The 23,083-nt window shown below is 39.0% G+C and overlaps 1 protein-coding gene across 5 annotated transcripts in view; it reads left to right on the plus strand.

Moving 5' to 3' along the window:
• LOC145939600 (uncharacterized) overlaps positions 1-23,083 on the plus strand; it is a 405,991-nt gene that overhangs the window by 316,793 nt on the left and 66,115 nt on the right. For all 5 annotated transcript variants that reach the window (XM_083044035.1, XM_083044036.1, XM_083044040.1 and 2 more), the window contains one exon: positions 17,289-17,582. In XM_083044035.1, coding sequence (XP_082900161.1) covers positions 17,289-17,582 — 294 coding nt within the window. The remainder of the gene's footprint in view (positions 1-17,288; positions 17,583-23,083) is intronic.

Genomic DNA, 23,083 nt, shown 5'->3' on the forward strand with positions numbered 1-23,083 from the left:
TAATAAGCGTTTGCTATTACAATGAAATACCGCGGGAGAGGATTTCGTATATACATAACTACACATGTTAATGTACATATCCGCCGCACCCGTTTGATTCGAGATCACAGTGCGATACATATATATATGTACATTCAAAAGCTATTTTTACAATATATTTTAAAAGAAACACCGCATAGATTTAACATTCTGTGAATGCTTCAACGAATTTATTAATAATATACATAAAGGGCTTTCAAGTGTTTGAGCTTTTTATGTGTGCGTATAAAATATATATGAAAATCTCTTGCATATATTTTTTGCGTACAACAGTACACAATAATACAAACAGAATGTACCTCTTTTTCATGGAAAGATTAATTTTTTGGAAATATTTTGCAATATACTCTTTTTTATTTATTTAATCAAATATTCGACATTCTTGTCTTCGATTAATACGAAATATTTATCAAATTTTTGTTCGCATCAACGTGTTTATTCAATTTCTGTCGTGTATTTTAAAACTGTTTGTATAAAAAGAGTTGCCCAATCATTCTCTTAGCGGTGTAAGGAGAACTAGGTCGAACAACTGCGTGAGACTGAATCTCGAAGAATGATTTACGAGCGTCTCCGAATCGATTTATGCGACTTCGGACGCCGCCAACTGCAGTTCTAACTAATTGCGCGTCGCTCCGATATAGTATTTCCAGTTGAAAACAAGTTTTCCTCTCTCTTTGCAACGGTATTCAACTTTAATTACGTTATGGAATTTCATATTATGCGGAACGTCCAATGAATTCCGTGCATCCGCGATTGCTGCATCGTGCATGCAAGCCAACATGTGTTTAACGCTCGACAGAGTTAGCTCCTTGTCGCGGTTTGGACATGGCGAGACAAAGTCTTCAACTCTGAAAATAATTCGCTTCCTGTGCCGACTCGGTTCCCATTCGATGTCAGCGCTAACCAATTCCACCGTGGCACGAAGCGCGCAATTGCTGAAATTCCTGAAATGTACTGAAAAGGATTAGCTTTGAAAGGTTAGAGACAGTCTGACTTTGCCGTTATTAAATTCTTGTTTACGGATCGGAAATAGAACACTGTACATCAGGGTGATAATTCGTTTTTAAAAAAAATATATTGCTGGTAAAAAATATATAAGACTCTTTAGTATTTTCAATATGAAATACAGATTTAAATTTCAACGGGCTACAAAAAATATGTGCTGCATTCATCGTAACATTTTTAACGGCGTTTATTGTAATAAAAGAGGGATAAACGATTTTTCGCTCCAAAAGTTTACTTTTAGACGGGAAATTATCAGACCGATATATGGTTGTATATATGTGTCGCGTTGGCTCAGTAATAACGAGAAACTTTGTAACATATATTGCCTCGTAGTCCTTTTTGGTTGAGCTACTTCATGTTTAATTGGCCTCGTCAGAACTTTAATATTTAGAACCGTAGTATGAAGTTTTTAAATTATTAAGCTAACACCGGATATTTCGTCCGGCGTACAATATTTATACACCGCTTTCCTGCTTTCGAACTTTTCTGGTAGTTTCAATTAGTTAATCTTTCTCTACCGGCGATATTTCTGTCGACACTTTGATAATATTCATTATTATATAATTATATATTTTGTGGATGCTACAAAACTTGAAATATTTAGTATATCATTAATAATAAAATTAATTATAGTATTAATTGTCCATTGATACTAGCATCTAAATGGAAGAAATAATTACTCTGTTATTTATTACTATTTTATTGATATTATTAATTATCACATTGATGCAAAATAATATTTGAAGATAAATATGAAAAATAATGATAAAAAAGATTCCGTTTACTGGGTCATATCATTGTTATACGATATAAATTTTGATATCATTTTCTTTTCTTTTCTCTCTTTATATAAAACGACAAAATTTGATTATAAATTTCCGAAAATAGGCGATAAATTTATTCTTGGTCTAAAAACATTTCATTTTTAAAAGAGGAAATCATCTTTTTTGAGATGTAATTATGCCTCTACATTCAATCGTCCTCTTCCCCGATTAATTTCTCGTAATTCTCAACCTTTTCGCGTTTGAGTCATCGAATTTCCAGATAAAATCGCCGGCTCGTACTTTCTTTTCTGAGAGAGAATATATCGTGCCTTCGCGGTGCAATCTTAATAGAATTACGAGCGTAATAGCTTCTACTGCTTTGGTACTCTGGCTGATTTATGTCTGGGCTCTTTCACTGAATGAAGTCGACACAAATGACCGCCACGCGAACGTTCTTATCTGCAATATCCGCGTAATAACGGATATATGGGATTCTTTTAAATTGTCGAAGCCGCTCGAAATTCCATAAATTAAGAAGTGCTATAAAGCGACTCTTTTATATTTAGACAAATTTTATATTATATACAGGGTGTCCGGTGATTCGCGTTTCACCTGTCGAGGAAAAATCGTCTCCAAATGATCCCAGGAATCTGCCCACGACAGGTGAAACGCGAACCACCGGACACCCTGTATATTGCAAGCATATATTTTTTGCTCGCGCGCATCGAAAATATATAATTTTTAATTCCTGTGTGTGGGAAGGTCCGGATAATTTTTCTTCTCTCGCGAAAAGGCCATGGTTGGCTGTCTGTGAAAAATAAACGAGCCCTTGCAACTTGGCGCAACGCCGTTCCGAGCCATTAAACTTGCACGCGGTAGCAAGTTTTTCGAAGCTGCGCATGCACTCTTCTCTCATGCACGAGAAGGAGAGAAAGAGAAAGAGAGATCGTTACACGCTACGTCGATGCACACACGTGCGAAACGCTGTGCTGTGTGTGTCCGTAGGGGCTTTCGATATTCTGGCGCGAGTGCCGCACAGAAAAAGCCTAAGCACTACCGTTATTGATGACCGTCGTGTCGAACGGACCGCGTTGATTTATCGGCCTGAAGGAAAGAAATATTTCTTCGGGGCGCGCAGGAAAGAGGAGGAAATGGGGGAGGGAGGGGGGGAGGAAGGGCGGAGATAAGGGACGACGGAGAACCGCAGGTGATACGCCAAGGCGGAAATTTACGATAATATTTGCCGGAGCCGGACGAGCCGCGAAATGAAATTTCCACTATGGTATGGCTTATGCTTCTCGCGGCTCTTCTTCTTTCGCGATCGCAAATTTCGCAATTTTGTAGTCGCGAATTCCCCAGAAAAAATCGTGCTAACGAGATTGAAAATCGTGCACTGTGTTTATCTCGAAACACAGTTTTTAAGTTTTTTATTCAACGCTGTCGCGAAATATATTTAAATCTAGCAGCTGAGATATCGGAGAATTTTTTAACACTAATTACGTACAAAGTTTATTTGCCCCTAGTCATAAAATGTTCTTCCTTTACTAATGATGATAAATATACACATTAATGTTCCTTCATATTTTTTGTTGAAGCGATAATTTACGCACGTTTATTCTCTTTCTCTACTAATAAATAAAGAACTGCGTTAAAAAGGAATATTTATTAAACAACAATGCAAGAAAGAGAGAATAATGACAAAGCGAATATTCTGTATTTTGTGCCATTATAATAGATAATAGTGTATATAAAAAGATACAATATACTTATTATTAAATCTAGTATGATATATCTCCGCGTATCTACTCCATTCAGTGGAGGAGCTCAGACATAAGTCAGCCGTCAAACCGAAGCATTACTACTTGCAGCGCGACTCGTCAAAAGACGCACGATAAATATGAATGTAATTTATTCCGAGAATCCTTGTAGATGTGCAATAATTTAACACGCGCACACGGGCACTATATCCGTAGTTTACGCACCGAGTTTCCAATCGACTCGAGCTCGACGAAGAGTGTGTGTTCCAAACGCTGTGAACAAGCGTTTCCTTCGACGTACGCCTATAGCTAGGTATATTTGCTCCATGTCGTGTCCTCTCGAGGCAGAGCCCACGGTGGTTCTAGAGATGGCCGGAGAGATCCTTGACGAGAACTTGTTAACCGTCGACGAGCTTAAGCCACTCGAAGGCTTCGCCTTCCAATTTCTCGTTTGTCGTCCTCTACGTTCCCGGCCTCGAACTTACAGTTGTTCCTCTTGTAATTCCGTTCCATCGGAAGATCCGGCACAAGCGATAGAGGAGGAAGCCGTTCTTCTCGCGGTATTCATATCGGGTGGTCCTTTGATGCATTTACCGCGACTGATCTGATGACGCGCCGCGCTGCAAGTAGTAATGCTTTGGTTTGCCGGCTGACTTATGTCTGAGCTCCTCCACTGAATGAAGTAAGATACGCGGAGATATACATATATATTATACTAAATGTAATAATAAGTATATCGTATCTTTTTATATATTATCTATTATAAATTATTTTTGATTTGATTTGCCGGCTGACTTGTGTCTGAGCTCCTCCACTGAATGAAGTAAGATACGAGGAGATATATTATACTAAATGTAATAATAAGTATATCGTATCTTTTTATATATTATCTATTATAAATTATTTAATATTTTGCGAAAAGAAATCTTATCATTTATTATTTATTATTTTTGATTTGGTTTGCCGGCTGACTTGTGTCTGAGCTCCTCCACTGAATGAAGTAAGATACGCGGAGATATATTGTACTAAATGTAATAATAAGTATATCGTATCTTTTTATATATATTATCTATTGCAAATAATTTAATATTTCGCGAAAAGAAATCTTATTATTTATTATTTATTATTTTTGATAAGTTTAATAATAATAAATGATCTTTTCGTAAAATAATAGCACATTGTCTCTCTTCGAAAATAAAAATAATAAATTATAAAATCTCTCTTTTCGCAAAATATTAAATAATTTATAATAAACAATATATAAAAAGATACGATATATATCTGCAAACGATCTAAGAAAGAGAGTGTTTATAGCCGTCACGGGAAGACGCGACCCTTTACAAATTTACTTTGAGCGGCTTGATGACACGCCACGACTTCAAGTAGACGATAAAAAAGTAGCTGACTTGAAGCGTCAAAACTTGGAGTGTATACACGATCGTAGTAAAAGTCCGCGTAATGATATATGGCGGTTCCGCACACCGCCGCGCCGATAAGACGTCGCGATGAAAATTGCACCAGTAAACGATAAAATTCTGTATATCGATGTGAGAGGCTTTTTGAGTATCCATCATACGGAGCGCCGCATCTCTCACGTCGGTTAGGTATAAAAGTATATCTCGACGGAAATTGGATCGTCGTCGCCCGACGATGGCCCCGTCGCGTGTCCAACAAAGATTGTCTTTCGTGGTCGGAGGGCATTTTCCCTTGTTATTCTTCGTTTTCGCGCAAGTAGTTTCTCCTTATCCGCGTCGTAAGCTAGGTCGTATCTCGGCTTACATCTTCGGACGACATCGAGTGACGTCGTAAAAACATTGTTGAAATAGTTTCTGCATCCTCTTTAGGAAATAAACGAAGATTTTTGACAGATGAACGCCGTTAGCGCGACATTTTCAGAAAATCGTTTTAATGACCTAGCGAAATGGGAATAGTTTCGTGTCGCCTCATAACATCTCTCTCTTCACGCCCGCGATCACTATATACCGAGGGAGATTTATCATCTTCAATTCTTTTAAATGTACGTTCTCGGCGCGCGAGCGCACGAAATGTGTGTTCCGCTGCACGTAGAATATCATTTTCAAAAATGATGGCACGCGCTCTTCTCGGGACGCTCCGAGGAAAATTGAATCATATTTTCTTCAGCGCGCTAAACTTCTAAGTCACGTAGCACCGCCTGAGTTTCGAGTTTGGACCCTCTGGTCCTTTTCGTCCCGTTTTCCAGCGGCGTCGACGTTGCGCGATTTACAAAGTCGCTCACGTAGAGCCGGCAGTTTTTAAATTAATTAACTTGTACTCATAATTTTAATTTCCACGTACCTATATATTGAATGCACAAAAGAATGACTATCTTTTAAAATGCTTCGTTGGTTGGTTATACGAACATTTGTGTAATCATTTTTTCTCTTGCTTCTGTCATCGCGTTGACATTTTCTTTCATCGTGTCGCGAAGGCGCGATCATGTATTTCATGCTCTCCGAATTCGGAATCAAATCCGGGCGGGCATGGGTATTCGTTCCCCCTCTGTTAATCATCCCAACAATCTCTCTGCTGCATCATGTTCGTTCATCCACTGATCGCGCCCGTTACAAATCAAAGTCAGCGGGATGGACGGGGATGAGAGTGCACCAATGTCGAATGAGACGGCGCGAGAAGACGCGACGTAAACAGAGACGACATATATATCCTGGGTGATGTATACGAGATGCATGATGCGCGCGCACACGATGCAACACGGCGGCGTGTTCCGTGTTTAAGTGGACCCAGGGCGAGCGCGTTCATTTGATATACAGCTAATTAGAGATCGAAATCTCGACTCGGAGTGCGCATCTCTCGCTTTGAAATGGGTCGCAGTCGAGGCCGCGAGGTTAATACCGTACAGACGAATGTATGCGTGAACAGATGCATCGTCGACCATCCGGCAATGAAAGAGAATTTTGTTCGTAGTGGAAAATTACCAAATGACGTTTAGAAGAGAAATATTGGAGTAACATCGAGAAATCTTTTGTTTGAGAGATCTCTCTTTTAATGCAGTCGCGATTTACACATGATAAATATATTAATTTTTATTCATTTTTATCAATTAAATTATTTTAATTTTTTTAATTATTCTATTAATTAAATTATTTTATTGATAGCTAATTCTGATTGTTAGATGAGACATCGTTTCTAATTCACATTTTTAAAGTGCACTTATATGCTTAATTTAAACACGCACATGTATTCCGAGAAAGAAAACCCGCACATCCGATTGGTACAGTTAATTAGAGATCAAAATCTCCGTTTATGCGCTTAATCCCTCTCGTGGAACGTGCAGTAACAATTAGTAAACGAATAAAAGCGTTGTAATATATTTATATCAAATTTAGAACTGGATTATAAATGTGTATTGTATGTCAAAAATGTAAAATATTTAATGCTCTGTGAAGTTAAAATGAGATGCAAACTGGACTCACATTTGCAAATATACTGTTCAAATTGCAAACTGCTGCGGTAAATTAGTTTGGTATATAGGTAACAATAACAACAACTAATTTTACTTGTTAAAACGTTCCTACATGGAATATATTCCCCAAACAATTCTGCATTTTCTTTTGTGTAAGTCAAATAAAAAATGTTATAATGGTTGTTATTTTGCATACCAACTTTCAATTTACACATATCAATATTTTAATAAATAAAGTTCATACTTTCTGTTTTCGTGTATTCTTACATGTTAAAGAAACTTTTTAAATTTAAGTCAAATTTCTAATATTGAACGAGAATTCTCTTTAATGAACAATTTTTAAATGTGCGTCATTCATGCGTAACTATGATGACCTTCTTACACACACCCATACGTATTCAGTGGAAAACAGAATCAGATGATTGTGTTCAGGGTTCACCCTTCAACTTGATATACAGCTAATTGGAGATCTGAATCTCGAAGCGTAGATCGTATCCCGGAGGGGTAAGAGAGGTAGATGTACAAAACGTTGTACGGTATCGTGCGTAACAGCGTTTCTCAATTCTATCGAGAATCTATCAGAAATCGTTGTACATTGTACAGCTTTTCTATGCAATACGTACATGTAAAATATGGAATGGTTCATAATTCTTTCTTATATATACATATATTAGATTTTTATTTCAAAACACTTTTGTCACAATGCCAAATAAAAAGATATAATATATACTTAAAGTGTCACTTTAATAAAAATTATGATAAAACGAAAAAGCTCTGATAAATACAAATTCAGATAGAGAATGGATTAATAAGAGCAAGGCGCAGAAATTAGGCGCATTATAAACTTGTTTTAAAATCTCCTTTATTTAATTTGAACGTTTCAATTTTTCCTTTGAACCATCTTCAACAAACAACAAAAAATTCATGCGTCCTGGTCCACACCCCCGTCTTACGTCTTTGATAAATCCTTCATTGAAGACTTATACCAAAGACGTAAAACGGGAATCAGGACGCATGAATTTTTTGTTAATCGATTTGTTGAAGATAATCCAAAAGAAAGATCGAAACATAATACTAATTAAAAATAAAGAAAATTTTAAAACAAGTTTGTATTACTCCTAATTTCTGCACTTTGATTAGTCCGTTTTCTAAATTAACAAAAATTGTACCGAGTTCAAATGGCATCATTATGAATCTTTCTGGGGAGCTTTGTAGATTAAACGAGAGTCGGTATCGATCGTTGAAGCATTAAGTTGAGAAACCCTGATGTATAGCGCGCCGCGTGCGCTTCTGGATTTGCGTCTACGTGGGAGCGAGCACCTGCACTCTCACGTAAAACACGTCTCCGCGATCCCTTCGACAAAAGAGACGAGGAAGACGAGGTGGGGAAAATGGAAAGGATCCGCACCATCCTGGCAAACTATAACTAAACTCCGCGCGCGCACACGTCGGTATATAAATGTTGCTCTATAAATTATATAATATCACACTCGCTGTGTGGATGGAACCGGACGCGCGCTATTCCGATGCCGCGTCTAAGTAATATATTGTATTTCTGCTTGTCACACACACAAGATTCTACCGCTTGCATCTATACATCGCCGCGTGTTTTCGCTATTCCTTTCTCCTGGCGCATCAATGCCATCCATTTCTTCCCCACGGAATGATCCATAAAGTTTACACATATTATTAAAACGCGAATCGTATTGGATTATGATCGCTATCGTAATGTCGCGTACTAAAGTTGAGAGAATGCCTAATATCAATGATATTAAAATTCCTTGTAGGACAATTTTGCAGTGCAAGAAGATAGAGAATCGAAAGAGATGAACATTTTTTTGTAGATAATAACAATTTAAATTCACTAGATATATTATTTATAGTATATTAATTTTTTTTAATATCCGTAAAAAAGGATTAAATATGAATTATCAATAAAATAATTTTATTTCTATTTCGATGCTATCGACAGATTTGAACAAAAAAAAAACGCGAACTTTCGAGGAAAGAATCGCAGGCGATTCATTGCTATTTCATTCGAGAAGAAGTAAAAACCGAAATAATATTCCTTTTGTTTTCGGATGTAAAACAAATCTCGGATCGATCGTCGAAATTGATCTTGCACTGAAATCCATACTTTATTCATCTTCTATCGACAAAACGTGATTAAAACGTAATAAAATCGAGCGTATACAGTTCGCGATTCTATTATATATACATGCGCTTTCTTTTTCTTCTCTTCGAACGAAACAAAGGGTCTGGGACTCTCGTCACCAATGCGAGATTGTACTTCGTTAAATAAACGAGGCTGTCGTACGACGTAATCGAGTTAACGTATACTTTGCACGTGTTTTATTAAACCATGCCATATATCCCACTGAGAATAGAACAAGCGCCGATATCCTATCCTGCTGTCATTTGGATCAGAATTATGTAATAAGAACAAATATTTTATCCGATAGTAGAGAATTTAAAATGCGCAATTATGTTGATTTTACAACTCGAAATCATCTGAATAATCCACTCATACTTTCTAATGTCAAATTGTTTCTTTCGATAAATTCAAAAGTGTATTATATTATACGTGCATAGAGAAAAAGCGCGAATTTTCGCGATTGGTTCGCGCGAAACGAGAGATCGATGCAATGGCTAATTGTTTCGGCTAATTTAATCGTGTTCGAAACTTGAGCAGAACGCGCGAAGCATCCGTCGCATCCATCGTGAATCAGTTTTGCGGTTACGAGTTTCGTTCGCTCCGTCGTTGTCGTTCCAGATATCGCGGTCGGCGATTTTATTATCTTCGCCGGGGCGAACGAATAAAGTTAGAAAATGGCGCGGCGAGAGACTACCGGGATAGAGAAGGGAAGAGGGAAAAACTTTCCGTCCCGTAGCCGCGGTTTCGGTAAAAAGGGAATAGTATACGCAGGAAGTCAAGCGAAGCGCGAGAGCTTCGACCGGCGCGATGCGTAACTGGATCGAGATCATCTTATTGAGTTTTCGTACTTTCGGATTCCGCCCGCCGGCGAACAACGGCGACGCTGATGTTCGCGCGACCGGAGGCACTGCGAATTTGCTTTTTAAATTTTCGTTCTTTCGCGCGACCAACTTCCGTAGCTGTCGTAGGATCAATGGGTTTTCGGTTTAGCATTAGTTTCGCATCTTGCGAATGCGGATTCTTCCGCGTCGCTTCTCCAAAGAACCTGTGAGTGAAAACAGTGGAAAGTACTCTTTTGTGCAGGAAGAAAAGTATAACATCGAGAGGAATTTATACAAACAAATAGCAAATTGTATAACAAATTTAGAGAACTATCAAAATATAATTTACATCTTACACGCATTTATAGAGAGTTGATAATTTTTTTAATTAGAAGAGACAGTTCTTTTTTTTCCTTCATTTTCGTTGCGTTACATCGATTGATAGCAACACGAATTTCTCGATATTGAAATAGGATTGCGCTCTAATGCCAGTTTCGAATGCCAAGCCCCGAACGGACAATATTGCAATTAGGCAATTAGGTGACAGTCGATCGAATGTCAGTGCATCCCGTTGCAAGCGTATATACACGCGCAGCGCGCTTGGCGAGCCTGATTTAGGCAATTTAGATTACGCCGCAGCTGCGTGCTCTGCAGCCTTTTAACTGTCAGTTCTTGTCAGTCTGATCAAAATCGTCGACGGGTCTCTCGATCGGTTTTGCCCGTCGGCAACCACGACGACGACGGCGAGGGAAAATCCAAGACCGAGAAAACTTTCGACAAACGAGCTAACGAACGAACTTTTGTTGTGGACTTCTGTATATTCCGTTGCTGCGAGAGTTGAGATTTCATAACGATTCGTGTAACGCGTTGGTACAAAGTCGATAAAATGACTATTAATTAAATGCATGACAATGACATGCTGGATCTCGGAAATTCTCGAGCATCTCGAGACTTTACACTTCTTGAAAGTTTATGAAATAAATAGAAGATGAATATGCTTAATTTAATATTAGAAATTATTTGATAAAATTCTTGTAAAATCCTTGAACAAGATGAACATTTTTAGTTAATTAGAATGAAAAAGAAATGATATGTATTTATCAGCATTAATATACTAAGAACATTGCATGAAGATTTAAAAAAAAAATGAAATAAGAAAAAAATAATAAATAGAGCTAGAGACTTATTTGCAGCAATATAAAAAAATAATCTTTACTTAGGGTGTTAACAAAGCTTGCGCTGAAAGATAAAACACGACAATTTTTTTCACTACCATGAAGATATCGTAATACGAATGTTAACACATAATCTTCGTCGTTTCTTCTCTAAAGCTTATCTACCTGCTTTTCCGACCACGAGACCGAAACAAAATATCACTATCGCGCGAATCTCCCGCTCGCCTTTAAAGCGCTGTAGAATCGCCAAGTACTACACTACGAAAACTCGATGACAAGAAACAAGAAGCGGAGGAAAGTTATCTCGTCGAAGTGCGTCGTCTCGGGAGAAAGTGGAGGAGCTGCTCACCGCGGTTGAGAAGCGGCGAGACTTGACTAGGAGAGTTCAGGACTAGCTTGGGGTAGACAGGGGTAGCTTGCGAAAAGAGATCACGCGTCTTATCGGAAAACGGAAAAACTTTGGGATGAAAATTGACGGTCGGAGACGAAAACATGTGAGCACGCGGGGAGATTTTAGCACCTGCCTTTGCCCCGTAATAAGACCGCTCGCGTCGGCTTTAAAGCGGTCGCGCGCGGACCGCCTAAGCGAATTAAAAGTATACGGTGAGAAAGAAAGAGAGACGCTTTCTTCTTTTTTCTTCCCATCCTTTCGACTCTGCCGTCGTCTTCATCGTCGTCGTCGACGTGGAGCTGGAAAAAAGTTGCCGGGCTACGTCCGCCGTATTGAAGTTTTTTTACATCCGCCGAGATAATCTGGCTTAATTAATTTAATTCCGGAAAGAGGAGGGCTACGACCTTTCCCGTCCTCTTACCTTGCCACGCTTCGTTATCCTTCACCCGGTTGAGTTCTCTCGCAACGACGGATATTTTATTTATGCGAAAGCGATTTTACGATTTACGAGGCACGCGATGTAACAGTTGTATTTATAGTAACTCCCTCGTTTTTTGCAAGAATGCGCGAGAAACGATATTGAAGTAATTTAGAGAATTTTTCTTTTCCTCGTTGAGAGAGAGAGACAGAGAGAAAGTTTGCGGGAAACTGCGTATATCGAGGGAATTCATTAAAATATAGACAACGACGGTCAATCGAAAATCCTTATATCTGAAAATAATAATTAATAACGAGCTTGAATACAATAGCATGTGCATCGATTTTTTATTACAACGCCAAATGGAAGTAGACAATTAAAATTATGTTGAAATCATGAGGAAATATCGGACATCAATATATCGGAACCTCATTCTGACATAATTATTTTATAACACGGCGTGTCTTCATTCTTCTCTCCCATCAGAATCTATAATCTGTTTTGACAACATTTCTGTAACAATCTCACGTATCTATGTCTCGTATTCTGCCAATACGTCGCGCGTATATATATAGACAATATTTTGTGCTATTTTCAGACTAACAAAATGCATTTTTTTATATTCAGTATTTTTTTATTCAGCATGTGTTACTTATATTTTTTTTTACGTCAAAACGAGCGTGTCTGTATCTTTTCAGGGTTTCCTCATTTATATACTAATTCCCTGACTAATGGTTGTGTTGTATTTTTCAGACCATGCGTATTTTCACATTTTTATTTTACGGAAAACCTTCAATTGAAGGCTCGCGCGTACGGATTTTCTCTCTATTCGGATTCGGTATTATATCATTTATTATTCCGGATCGCGCAGGGATGACGCAGCTTGCATAGAAAAAATGAGCGTGTAGATGGGTTTTCGCACCCTGTATGTTACGTGTTCATATTCCGTCATATTATAACGACACGGTAAAAAGGCGTTATACGAGCGCGAAAAAAATTCCATTTCTTCGTGCGTTCGCATATTTATTCCGCAATATCGTGCGTGTGAGTTATGTGTACATATCAGTCGGTGGTAACAAGTGTGGAAAACTCATAAAAGGCGAGGCACGCTAGACATGGGGGTGCGAGTGCTTCGTACACTAATAAAATATCGATAAGGAAAGGCCACGTCGGTCTACTTTTATTATTCATTCGAGGAGAAAGCTTACAATTATAAATCTTGATTAATTTGCTTCTTTATCGGTTCATCGAATATTTATGATGGATGAAGTTTTTGAGCGAATCTACGGACGTGCGATGTTATAAATCATGTAGTATCGGAGTATATCGCTTAAACCGGGTACGTAGTATGTATTTCAATCGATACTTGCTCTTTTGCGTCAAGTAGAGAATGGTGAAAGAAATAAAGCGGCGTGCGCACAATCTCTCTTCTCGTGCTGTCGACACGAATCCATTTATCATGCGTATAATTATAATTGTGCAACAGATTAGCACGCGTAAAATAATGTCCGATGTATAAATCTTAAGAAGTTGTCAAGTATATTTATAAATAAAAATTATTCTATAATTCAATTCTGGATAAAATCGACAGCTTGAATTTTATTAATTCTTATATCGATTCACCCCTATTAACGAATTAATTACGTTAGAAAATAATACTTAATCGTGAAAACTTGCGCGTGGATGTTTGAATAATGGTATCAAACTGTTTCTCTCGTGCGAGAAGAGAAACAGGAGTATCGAGGAAGAAAGTGGGTCGGGTCCTTGCCTGTAGGCAAGGACGATGATGAACGAGAGGGTCAGGACACGCCAGAGAGAAAGAGCGGACGGGAAAAATAATGCGATTCTCGCGTGAGAATCGCGCGAGGATGCCAAGGACGCGCGAGGGAAGCTCGTGTCGAGGGAAAATCCTGGGGAGGAAGGTCCTAGGAGAGAGAGGACGAGAGAGTTTCGAGAAACTGCCTTCTCTCGCCTCTCCTCTTCCCATCGCGAGCGGCGATTTGTCAGACGGGGGACGAATACACGGGCGAGAGATAACACCGCCGAAGTTTCGCAGACGTTCTGGACTCGCGGTTGACAAATGCGCGACCGTCATGGTACCGTTTTCGGGAAACGCGCGTTTTGTATGCGATACAAATGGCGATCGCGACACACCGGGGACGCTATATGATAAGCGCGCCATCCGGGAACGGGATGATCCGGATGCTGCGGTTTCGCTGCGGTCTCGAAGGAACTCGAACGAGTTCAACGAATATACGTCTGCATTTTGATCGCAAAGACGATGTCATCTCTTCAATTAAATATCCGAGGCACTTGTGGCTGGACAATTTTTGCATAATGGCGTAATCAAAGTTTGTAGTTCGTAATATGATTACGTTGATAATTAAAAGTACAGATACGAAATAACATTGTTATAAGTGAATATAATTTCTGATATTCCTTCGTGTAAATTTTGTGGTAATTATTATTTAAGATAGATGGTGCTTATTATATGTTATATTTGCATCGAGAAATAACATGCATAATAATATGCATGTTAATAAAACACAGCAATTCACATACATTCTGAATCGCGATATATGCATAGTACCTTATATATATTAGCAAAAATAAATATTTTTGGTTAAAGAGCGCGTATTTTAATAAACGCCCACATCAATTAACGTAACGTTTTCGTTGTAATGAGTGTGTTTCTGTAATTATGCAACTAATGCATATTATTGATACGGAACGAGCGTTTCGGGCGGGGGCGGCAGCAAAATTGAAGAATCGGAAAGCAAGGGCGTGCTGAAAAACACGATATGGGATTAATATCCTCAAACTCTCATGAATAAAGAGGAAACATTGGCGCGCATATTATATCAACGACCGTCATTGCTCGCGCGGGTATTTACAAATACTACCTCGCTCCCAGGCGATCGATTGTTTGCGAATGCGGGCATTCTGGTATTTGCGAGAGTCAAATAGCTCGTTAATTATCGACGGGAAATTTATGCTCGCGCGGAAACGATACGCGGTAAGGAAAAGTAATATCTTAAAATTCGAGCGAGCGAAATAATAATAAACCCGTTGTCCCTCGCGAATGGGGGAAAACGCGATATGCGCTTTTGTACGCGTCGACGAGACACGGAGCATCCGCTGATTACGACGATGACAAACGGCAGCGTGGGAATTACGAAATGAAGGTTTAATAAGGTATGAGCCAGATCGGAGCCCCGTTGGCTACCGCCACCGCTCGCGTGTTCCCTGCAGTAATTAACAAATCCAATTTTAATCGACGGTTCAATTCGTCCTGCCGGCCGGAAATGCACTCGCGGGCGAGTGCTGCGTCGTTCCGTATCATCATATCAACGCGTCAAACTGATTAGCGGTACCCCTCGCGACGCAATTATCTCGCGCCGCGACCAGCCGCTCGTTCTCATTTTGTCGCCCGAAGTAAACGAAATATAAGCGCATGAACAAAATAAATTCCTTTGTCCGCAATCTATGCTTTTTAGTCGCTCGCTGGAAACCCGGATGACGATAATTAAAGTCGTCTATCGATTGGGCTATTTACGATTCGCGGACTTTTAATTTTCGGCTTATTGGTCGTGATTATAGACACACAAGTAATATTATATTTATTACCATGAAAAATCCAATTATGATAAATTAAAAGAAACAAGTGCGTAATAAATATATGCAATTAAAAGTGCATAACAATATTACGTGGAAAAAATACAAAAAAAATCGTAATTCATTCTGAAGAGGAAACGATGTCTAGCTCGTCCAATCGGAGGTGGCCTATCTAATTAAAAATTGCAAGCATACCTTTGTTATCGCCCACACTTTGCATTCTTGCGCAGCTGGAAAAAAAATCGCAGTCTCGCAATTTCCGCGCGTCGTCATCGAAAATCGTCATTCGAATTGAAACATCGTATATTGCCCGCATCTGGAATTTTTGTCGCATCGCACACACACATGTTGGCGTTCTGTATACAAAAGTTCTAAAGAGAGCTCAATCGAAAAATCGGTAATACTCGAAACGACGTAGGCGTACCACGATCGCGCCGAATTGTAAAACAAAGCGCGTATCGTGCAACGCGACGCGACGGTGCAAGAATGCAGGTGCGAATGCTGATCGCGGATATTTCCACGTTTTTTTCTTTTGTGATCCGCTCGTGTATATGATCGTGCATCGAGCGTGTATCGAGTCCGTGTAACACAATGCGTAAAATACCTCGCTTATCTCAATGATCTAAGGAAACTATGTTTTATTTTTCCTTCATTAAATCCAAAGAATAATTGTATTAAAATTATATTCTCGAATATCCTGCATTTATCACAGCAATATGAATTTATCGTGTTTGTATAACGGTGAAATGTGTGTAGGCGAAGTAAAGCTCCGCATTTCTACTTTCTTTATATTTTAATGTATATTAATTTATATATTATTTGTTTTTTTAAATATTGAAATATTTATATGTGGATTAGAGATAATTTTTTTCTACCCACGTGTATTACTATAATATTGAAGTTTTCGGGTGGAAACTATGGGGGGTCTGCAACGCGATATGGAACTTTACATGCGTATATGTGTATATATATATATATATATACAGTGGCCGCTTTAACAGGGCACAAATACGGATTAATACACGCGATATTCTAGGCGTCTCTCTCACATGCACGTGTGCGTAATTATAGTCGCGTGCTAGTTGACCGACACATCGACACACGACATATTTACGGTTTATTGCAGCGCGTTTATAGGTAGAATTATAGTCTACGCTCGTTTTAATGGATGTCGAGATTGCACCTCCACGCGATGCTGCGCTCGTAATTTCACATCGCGATTCGATAAATTATTAAATTTGATCGGTTTGACTATTGTCAGAACGCGGGCTCGGCTCGGACACTAAGACTATGTTATGCTTTATTAAGGTATGATCGATTATGGTTTGCGGCCGCGTTGGCAACCGATTACGACCGGATCAAACTAGATCCGCCGATTGTGGTTGAATTCGATCAAATGTACAAACACGCGCCGGCTCTTTGACATAAATGTGATAATGACATGCATTCGTCACTTTATAATTATATAGCGGCTATACACGATTTTTTTTTTCAAAAGAATTAAATATTGAAAATTAAATTAAAAATTTTAATTCGAATAATCAAACGTGAAAAAATATTTTGGATTTAACAGAGATTGTGGAAAATGAAAGAAAGAATACACGATGATAAGATTCTTATGTATTAACAATTTTCAAAAGTAATTTTAATACCAAATGTATGCTTTTTGAATTGTTTCTGAAACATCTGTTGAATGTATTTTGCAGAATGCCACGTCTCCCGGCGCCAACAACGATGGCCTCACAAAACAGCAGCTGGAGCTCATTCAGCAGATCATGCAGCAAACGCAACAACAACAACAGCAGACAACCACGCAACAACAGCAACAACAACGAACTACTACTCCTTCGACAGCGGTAGCCACGCAGTTACAAAAAACACAAAAACCGTCCATCAAATCCACCGCGTCACCTGGCAATATCTCCAACAATTCCGGAAGCGGAAACGCGACCAGCAATGCGAGATCGAGTCCGAAGCCGAAGGTCTGGAGTCATTCACAGGTAAGTGCAACATTGCAAATAAAAAATATATAGGCGCTAATATTCTATATCTTCAATATGTTCGCTTGAATGCAAAAACTGCATCAAGCGCTAAGGATTGAATACGACTGATGCGATCTAAAAATAATACATCGATTCTGACAATGGTCACGTTTCTTTAAGAATATTGCGAAAAGATGCAAAATTTAAAATATTTATTAATATTTACTAAATTAAATATTCACTTTAATAATATCAAAGCAAATATATGATTTCAATGATTATCCTTCGATCAAAATAAATCGCGTTAATGAATATCACGATTCCGTCTGAGAGGGATGCTCTATAGCTCATACATTTCCCATATATGATTTTATTATGTACCGCATACAACGAGATCCCGAGATAGCGCAGAGAGCAATAAGCCCGAGTACCTTCAGACTGCTTTCTGTTGAAAGGGCCCTTCTTCCGCATTAGACAGCGGAAGTATTACCGGGCGCGCCCAAGATCCCGTGTACATGGCTCGTTGGAACTCGCCGCGGTAATCTTTTGTTCGGCGAATACACCGCAAATCGTATTACGTATCGCGGTCGGAGCGAATACCATCCCGGTACTCGTAATCCTCCCGCACCCGTCGACGAGGACTCGTCGAATATTATACGGAAACGCGAAACAGCTAGATACCCGCGCGCGTGACCCCTTTGTGCGAGATTCTGTTCATTTTCTAGTTGAAGCACGAAGCGCGATAGAACGATGAGATAGACAGGCATCATACACCGAAAGCTGTGTATGTATTATATCATGAATGTAGTAAATTTTTAAAAAATGAGATAATTTTGTAAACATAAGAAAAAAAATATTTTTGCGCCCAGCAGGCTTATTCCATAATTTTTTAACGCATATTTATAGCTACTAGAGGTTTTTTTAACGCGTACCTTACAAAATTACAGACCTGCTGAATTATATTGAAACAATTTTTATATTGATTTTCATTAGAATTGATAATGTAGAAAATATTTTCGTGAAAGTATTTTCTCGACAACTTTTCGACAGACTTCACGGACTAAATTCTTTGTCATATTAAAATAACAATCAGGCGAGCGGATCCTCGAGATCGTCCAGGACAAATATTCGCTAGCGCGAAAATTAAAGCCCTTATCGAAAGCACGTAACATGTTTTAACCTATCATTCGTTGGATTATACGAAATGCTTGATAAAATCGCGTGAATTATTAATTTGTACAACTCTCTTACCTTTTATGTCCTTGTTCTGGCCGTCCGGGATCTTCGGTTATCAAAAGACGTAAAAGGTGCCTTTGAGCAGATATTTTCACGGTTCGGCACATTGCAGGACTTTCTTCTGTCGTCTTCCTGTCAAAGAAAGAGACGGATGATTAGTGTATAGTCGTAGTCAAAAATTCAGTCAAAAATCCTACTTTTGACAAGTTGGAAAAAATCGTGTCTCACATTTAAAGGGAAAATGTTATAAATTAATTATAACTCGCTATACGTCACTGTTAAATTATTATTAATGATATTGTTAAAAAAGGAAAACAGTCATATTTTCTACGCGAATAATGATCTCTTCCTTCTGCCATTATCGAGTATCTGTGCAGTAGATAACGCAATGTATACAGTGTCTGCTATCAAGCGTTTATACAAGAAATATTAATTGGCGAGTCTCCGTACACGCCGAATGTTGGTCCAAGAAATTCGTCTCTCCAGCGTACAAACATATCAAGCGTATGTCCAACATGTCAGCTGCATCGACCCGATAATAGTGACCGAATGGTCCCAGACTGTCCATAAACCGTTTACTGAATCGTTACTGAATTATGCAGACGATCGTGCATAGTTACATTTCGTCGACAATCCTAAACACGATTCGTTCGCACTATTTGAAACAGTTTAAATATTTATATCACATATGACAGAGATTGAGATATATTTATATCTGTCATGTATAATTACATATCTCGCAGTAAAAATGATTGAAAATTAAATTGCATCATTCGACCACGTTAAAATATCGGCAATTAAGATTATTTTATTAATTAATAACTAGACGTTTGTAAATCTTGACGGCTAATAACTATGTTACGATCGATAACGTATAAGTTTACTATGGCTTAACCGTCGGCTGTATAATTACATTTATCGGCCGTCTGCGATAAAATGCATCGATCGCCGCGTTCGATGCAAGAAAACGTACGCGCAGTCCATCATCGAAGATTCTTGCTCGCCTGTATTTCAGCGCGTTTTTCCGCGACGGGATCCGCCGCCACCAACCCTCGTCCCTCCTGTACCGGTGGCATTCTCCACCACCTAACTTCATTACGTTAATGGCATAATAACCATTGCGGGCGGCCCGAAGAGCTTATGCGCCGGTACGTCGATGTCCCTAAACGCGGCAAGAAGCGAGCGCGCAGTAAAATCGATCCGATCTCCATTAATATGTATGAGGTCTTCGCCAATGGACGCGGAAGGGCTGAAAGGGGGAACAAGGGGATAAGGGATTCGTACTCTTCTTGCCGTTTCCCTCCCTGGCCCCCGCCGCCACCTCGATGCCTCGAACTGTGCGGGCGATCGCGAAATGCTCTCGGAAACCGTCGTAATTGCTTAGGAACTCGGGGACGAACGGATTCTTCGGGATCTACGCCGCGATGAAGGGAGGATTCTGCATGTAGAGCGAACTCTACAAACTCGATTTAATTGCGATCCCTTGCACAATTACGTTATGGTCGCGAGCGTTAGCATTGTTGGCGATCGTACAATGAAAACGCGTACATATCAAATTACAGCTCGAGATATACAATATTTTATCCCCTTAATCCATATTTATATATTTATGGTTCTAAATTCTTAAATGTGCGAATATCGTAAGACGAAACCCTAAGTTATCGTTGCCATCGGTAATGCAAGCTAGAGACATTAGAGACAGACCTGCGAAGAGTACGCCGTTAAATTATATTTAGCCTTCTTGTGTCACTTTGATATCGTAAACACGTCCCGACCATTATCCGTCAGTTTTATATCCCGGTGCACGAGAATATTCACCCTATTTCCATGTATATTTATGATCCGTTCTAGTCCAGCTACAAATATATATATATATATATATATATATATATATATATATATATATATATGTATTTGGTATACCGCGCAAAGATCCCCGCGCGTTATATATACTATTGCTGTACATAGCGGTAACAACGAAATTCCGTCACCTTATCTCTCGTCTTGTATCCGACGCGGAACGTCCTTTTTATTACGCGCGAAGAGCAGCTACTAAACGTAGTTACAACTTGCCGCGCATAGCTCTGTAGCTTACATTGAAAATTACATTTTGGCTTCTATACCGGGGGTTATTTTATTACCTAATAGATATTCATCGTCCACACGTCGAATTCGCGAATTACAAATACCGATGATCGGGTCGCCAAGTATCTATGTGCACTGTTCATACTAGTCACAATCCGAACGTAACGCGTTCAATTCATATTGTCCGTGAAATACACCGCCGCGATTACGGTAACTAACGCAATTATTCGTTGATCCGATTATATTTAGCCTTCTTATGCTAGTCTGATATCGCGAACAAGCCCGTTGTTTACGACACTAAATTCGCAACATACTCGTGTGTGTATATGTATGTGTGTGTCATACAGTGTATGCAATTGGACGAGCATGCATCCGGAAGAGCGAATCGCGAGATTCCACGTGCGAACCGCGTCGCAAACACGCGATTATCTTAGATTTATGTATCTTGCCGTGTGTTCCTCGAACAGAGGGGAAACGTCACGAGAGAACGTGTACCGGGAATCTCGGTCGCATATCGCGGACGTAACCGAAGGCTTCTTAGTCATCTCCTGGCAACGGAGTCTCTCAGCCGCGAATAGTGCGATCCCGTGTACAATCGCTTTGGCGCATAGTGCACGCTCGAGGGACATGCGTGTTACGTCGTGTTACGTTACTGGTTTACTCCCGACCCTGCAACTGCACCGGGACTCCTTTTACGAGTGCCTGTTCTGCTATATTGCATTCTAAAGATATAAGGTATACATACAACAAATTAACATAAACGGTATTAAATTAGACCCATATACGGTCGTAGTAAATGAAAATGTATTTAGTTATATATGTATAAAAGAATTATAAAATGAAAGAAAATAAAAAGATCTCTCGTACGCGAACTGCTTTCAATTCTAATTGCATTAAATTTTTTCTCGTCTATTTTTTTTGTCTCTACTTTGATTTTAGTTTTAATTATATTATTTTTATTGTTGTCATATTGAAAGACTATCGATATAGACTTAAAAGAGTAAATAACGACCAATAAGGATGTGTCAACTGCAGTTGGCGTTTTACGTGTTTTTCAAGCCATGTAGCATTAAATGCGATGTATTCCTCGAATGCGACATATCCCGGCGATATCAAACCGGTACGACGTCGTAACTGTATAACTGCTGTGTTATAACCCTTGCCCCCGAGTTGCTCTCTCTCTCTCTCTCTCTCTCTCTCGGCTGCTACTTGTTACTTACGTAAATATTCACATAACGCGTACATGTTCTGTAGACTCCGGTTCATTACGTTTACGAGGTGACACGCATATTAAACGCAAGCATATTAAACGCGTCGTGCATTTATATTAATTTAACGTAACCAAAGCATCACATTTCAGTCATTTACTCTTTGAATATACAGAAGCAGAAAACGTTTATAAAACATGTAACCAAAATCTTCTATGGTAATTTATCCTCCAAAAATAATGTTTTCTACGAAAAAAAATTCCCAAGAAATTCTGTAGAACAATTCCAAAAAGACAAAGTTGTCAAAGTCACAATTGAGTACCGTTAATTAATATATTATATGGACCAATGCTGAAGTTATCTCCTCAGGAGAGAGGATTCGAACGCGGATCTGGATGGCACTCGCTCTTGTGAAAGTTTTCCCTTAATAATAAATAATGTTAATAAAACTACCGCCAACATTGACAACAATAATAAATAAAGCGCAGATCAGACGACGAAGATATATCGTCGCGACTCGTATTGGCGAGGAATTCGGCATGACGATCGTATGCATCCTGATCGTAAAAGGAAGTTCGGCTATAACGGAAGTCTGGTAATTAATATATGATACGTGTTCCCCGACGCTCGCAGATATAATGATAATCGGGTGGAATATAACGAGTAGTGGCAGTAATCTGTGGAAACTTTAGAAAACACTGCGTTTTATAGATAGCTTCGAGAAGGGTGGGCGAGCGCCGTTAATATTAAATTCCAATGTTATTATGCTTGACAGGAATTCGATTTGATTTACATTGAATGGCAATACATATATACATTTTGCTAAAGAAAATGCAGAAGTAGAGGTAGTTAGACTCTAACAAGAATAGCGATAACGGTAGTGTTACGTCTCGGCGCCTCTGCGCTATAAGTAATTTAACAAGTAACTCTGGAAGGATGTAATCTGTATCTTCGCGAAATTGCGGTTGGCGGAAGTCTAAAAGTTGAGCT

Source organism: Prenolepis imparis, unplaced genomic scaffold, assembly GCF_030444845.1.
Source record: "Prenolepis imparis isolate NDT839.2.m4 unplaced genomic scaffold, iyPreImpa1.0 SCAF_8, whole genome shotgun sequence".
Classification (NCBI taxonomy): Eukaryota; Metazoa; Arthropoda; class Insecta; order Hymenoptera; family Formicidae; genus Prenolepis; species Prenolepis imparis.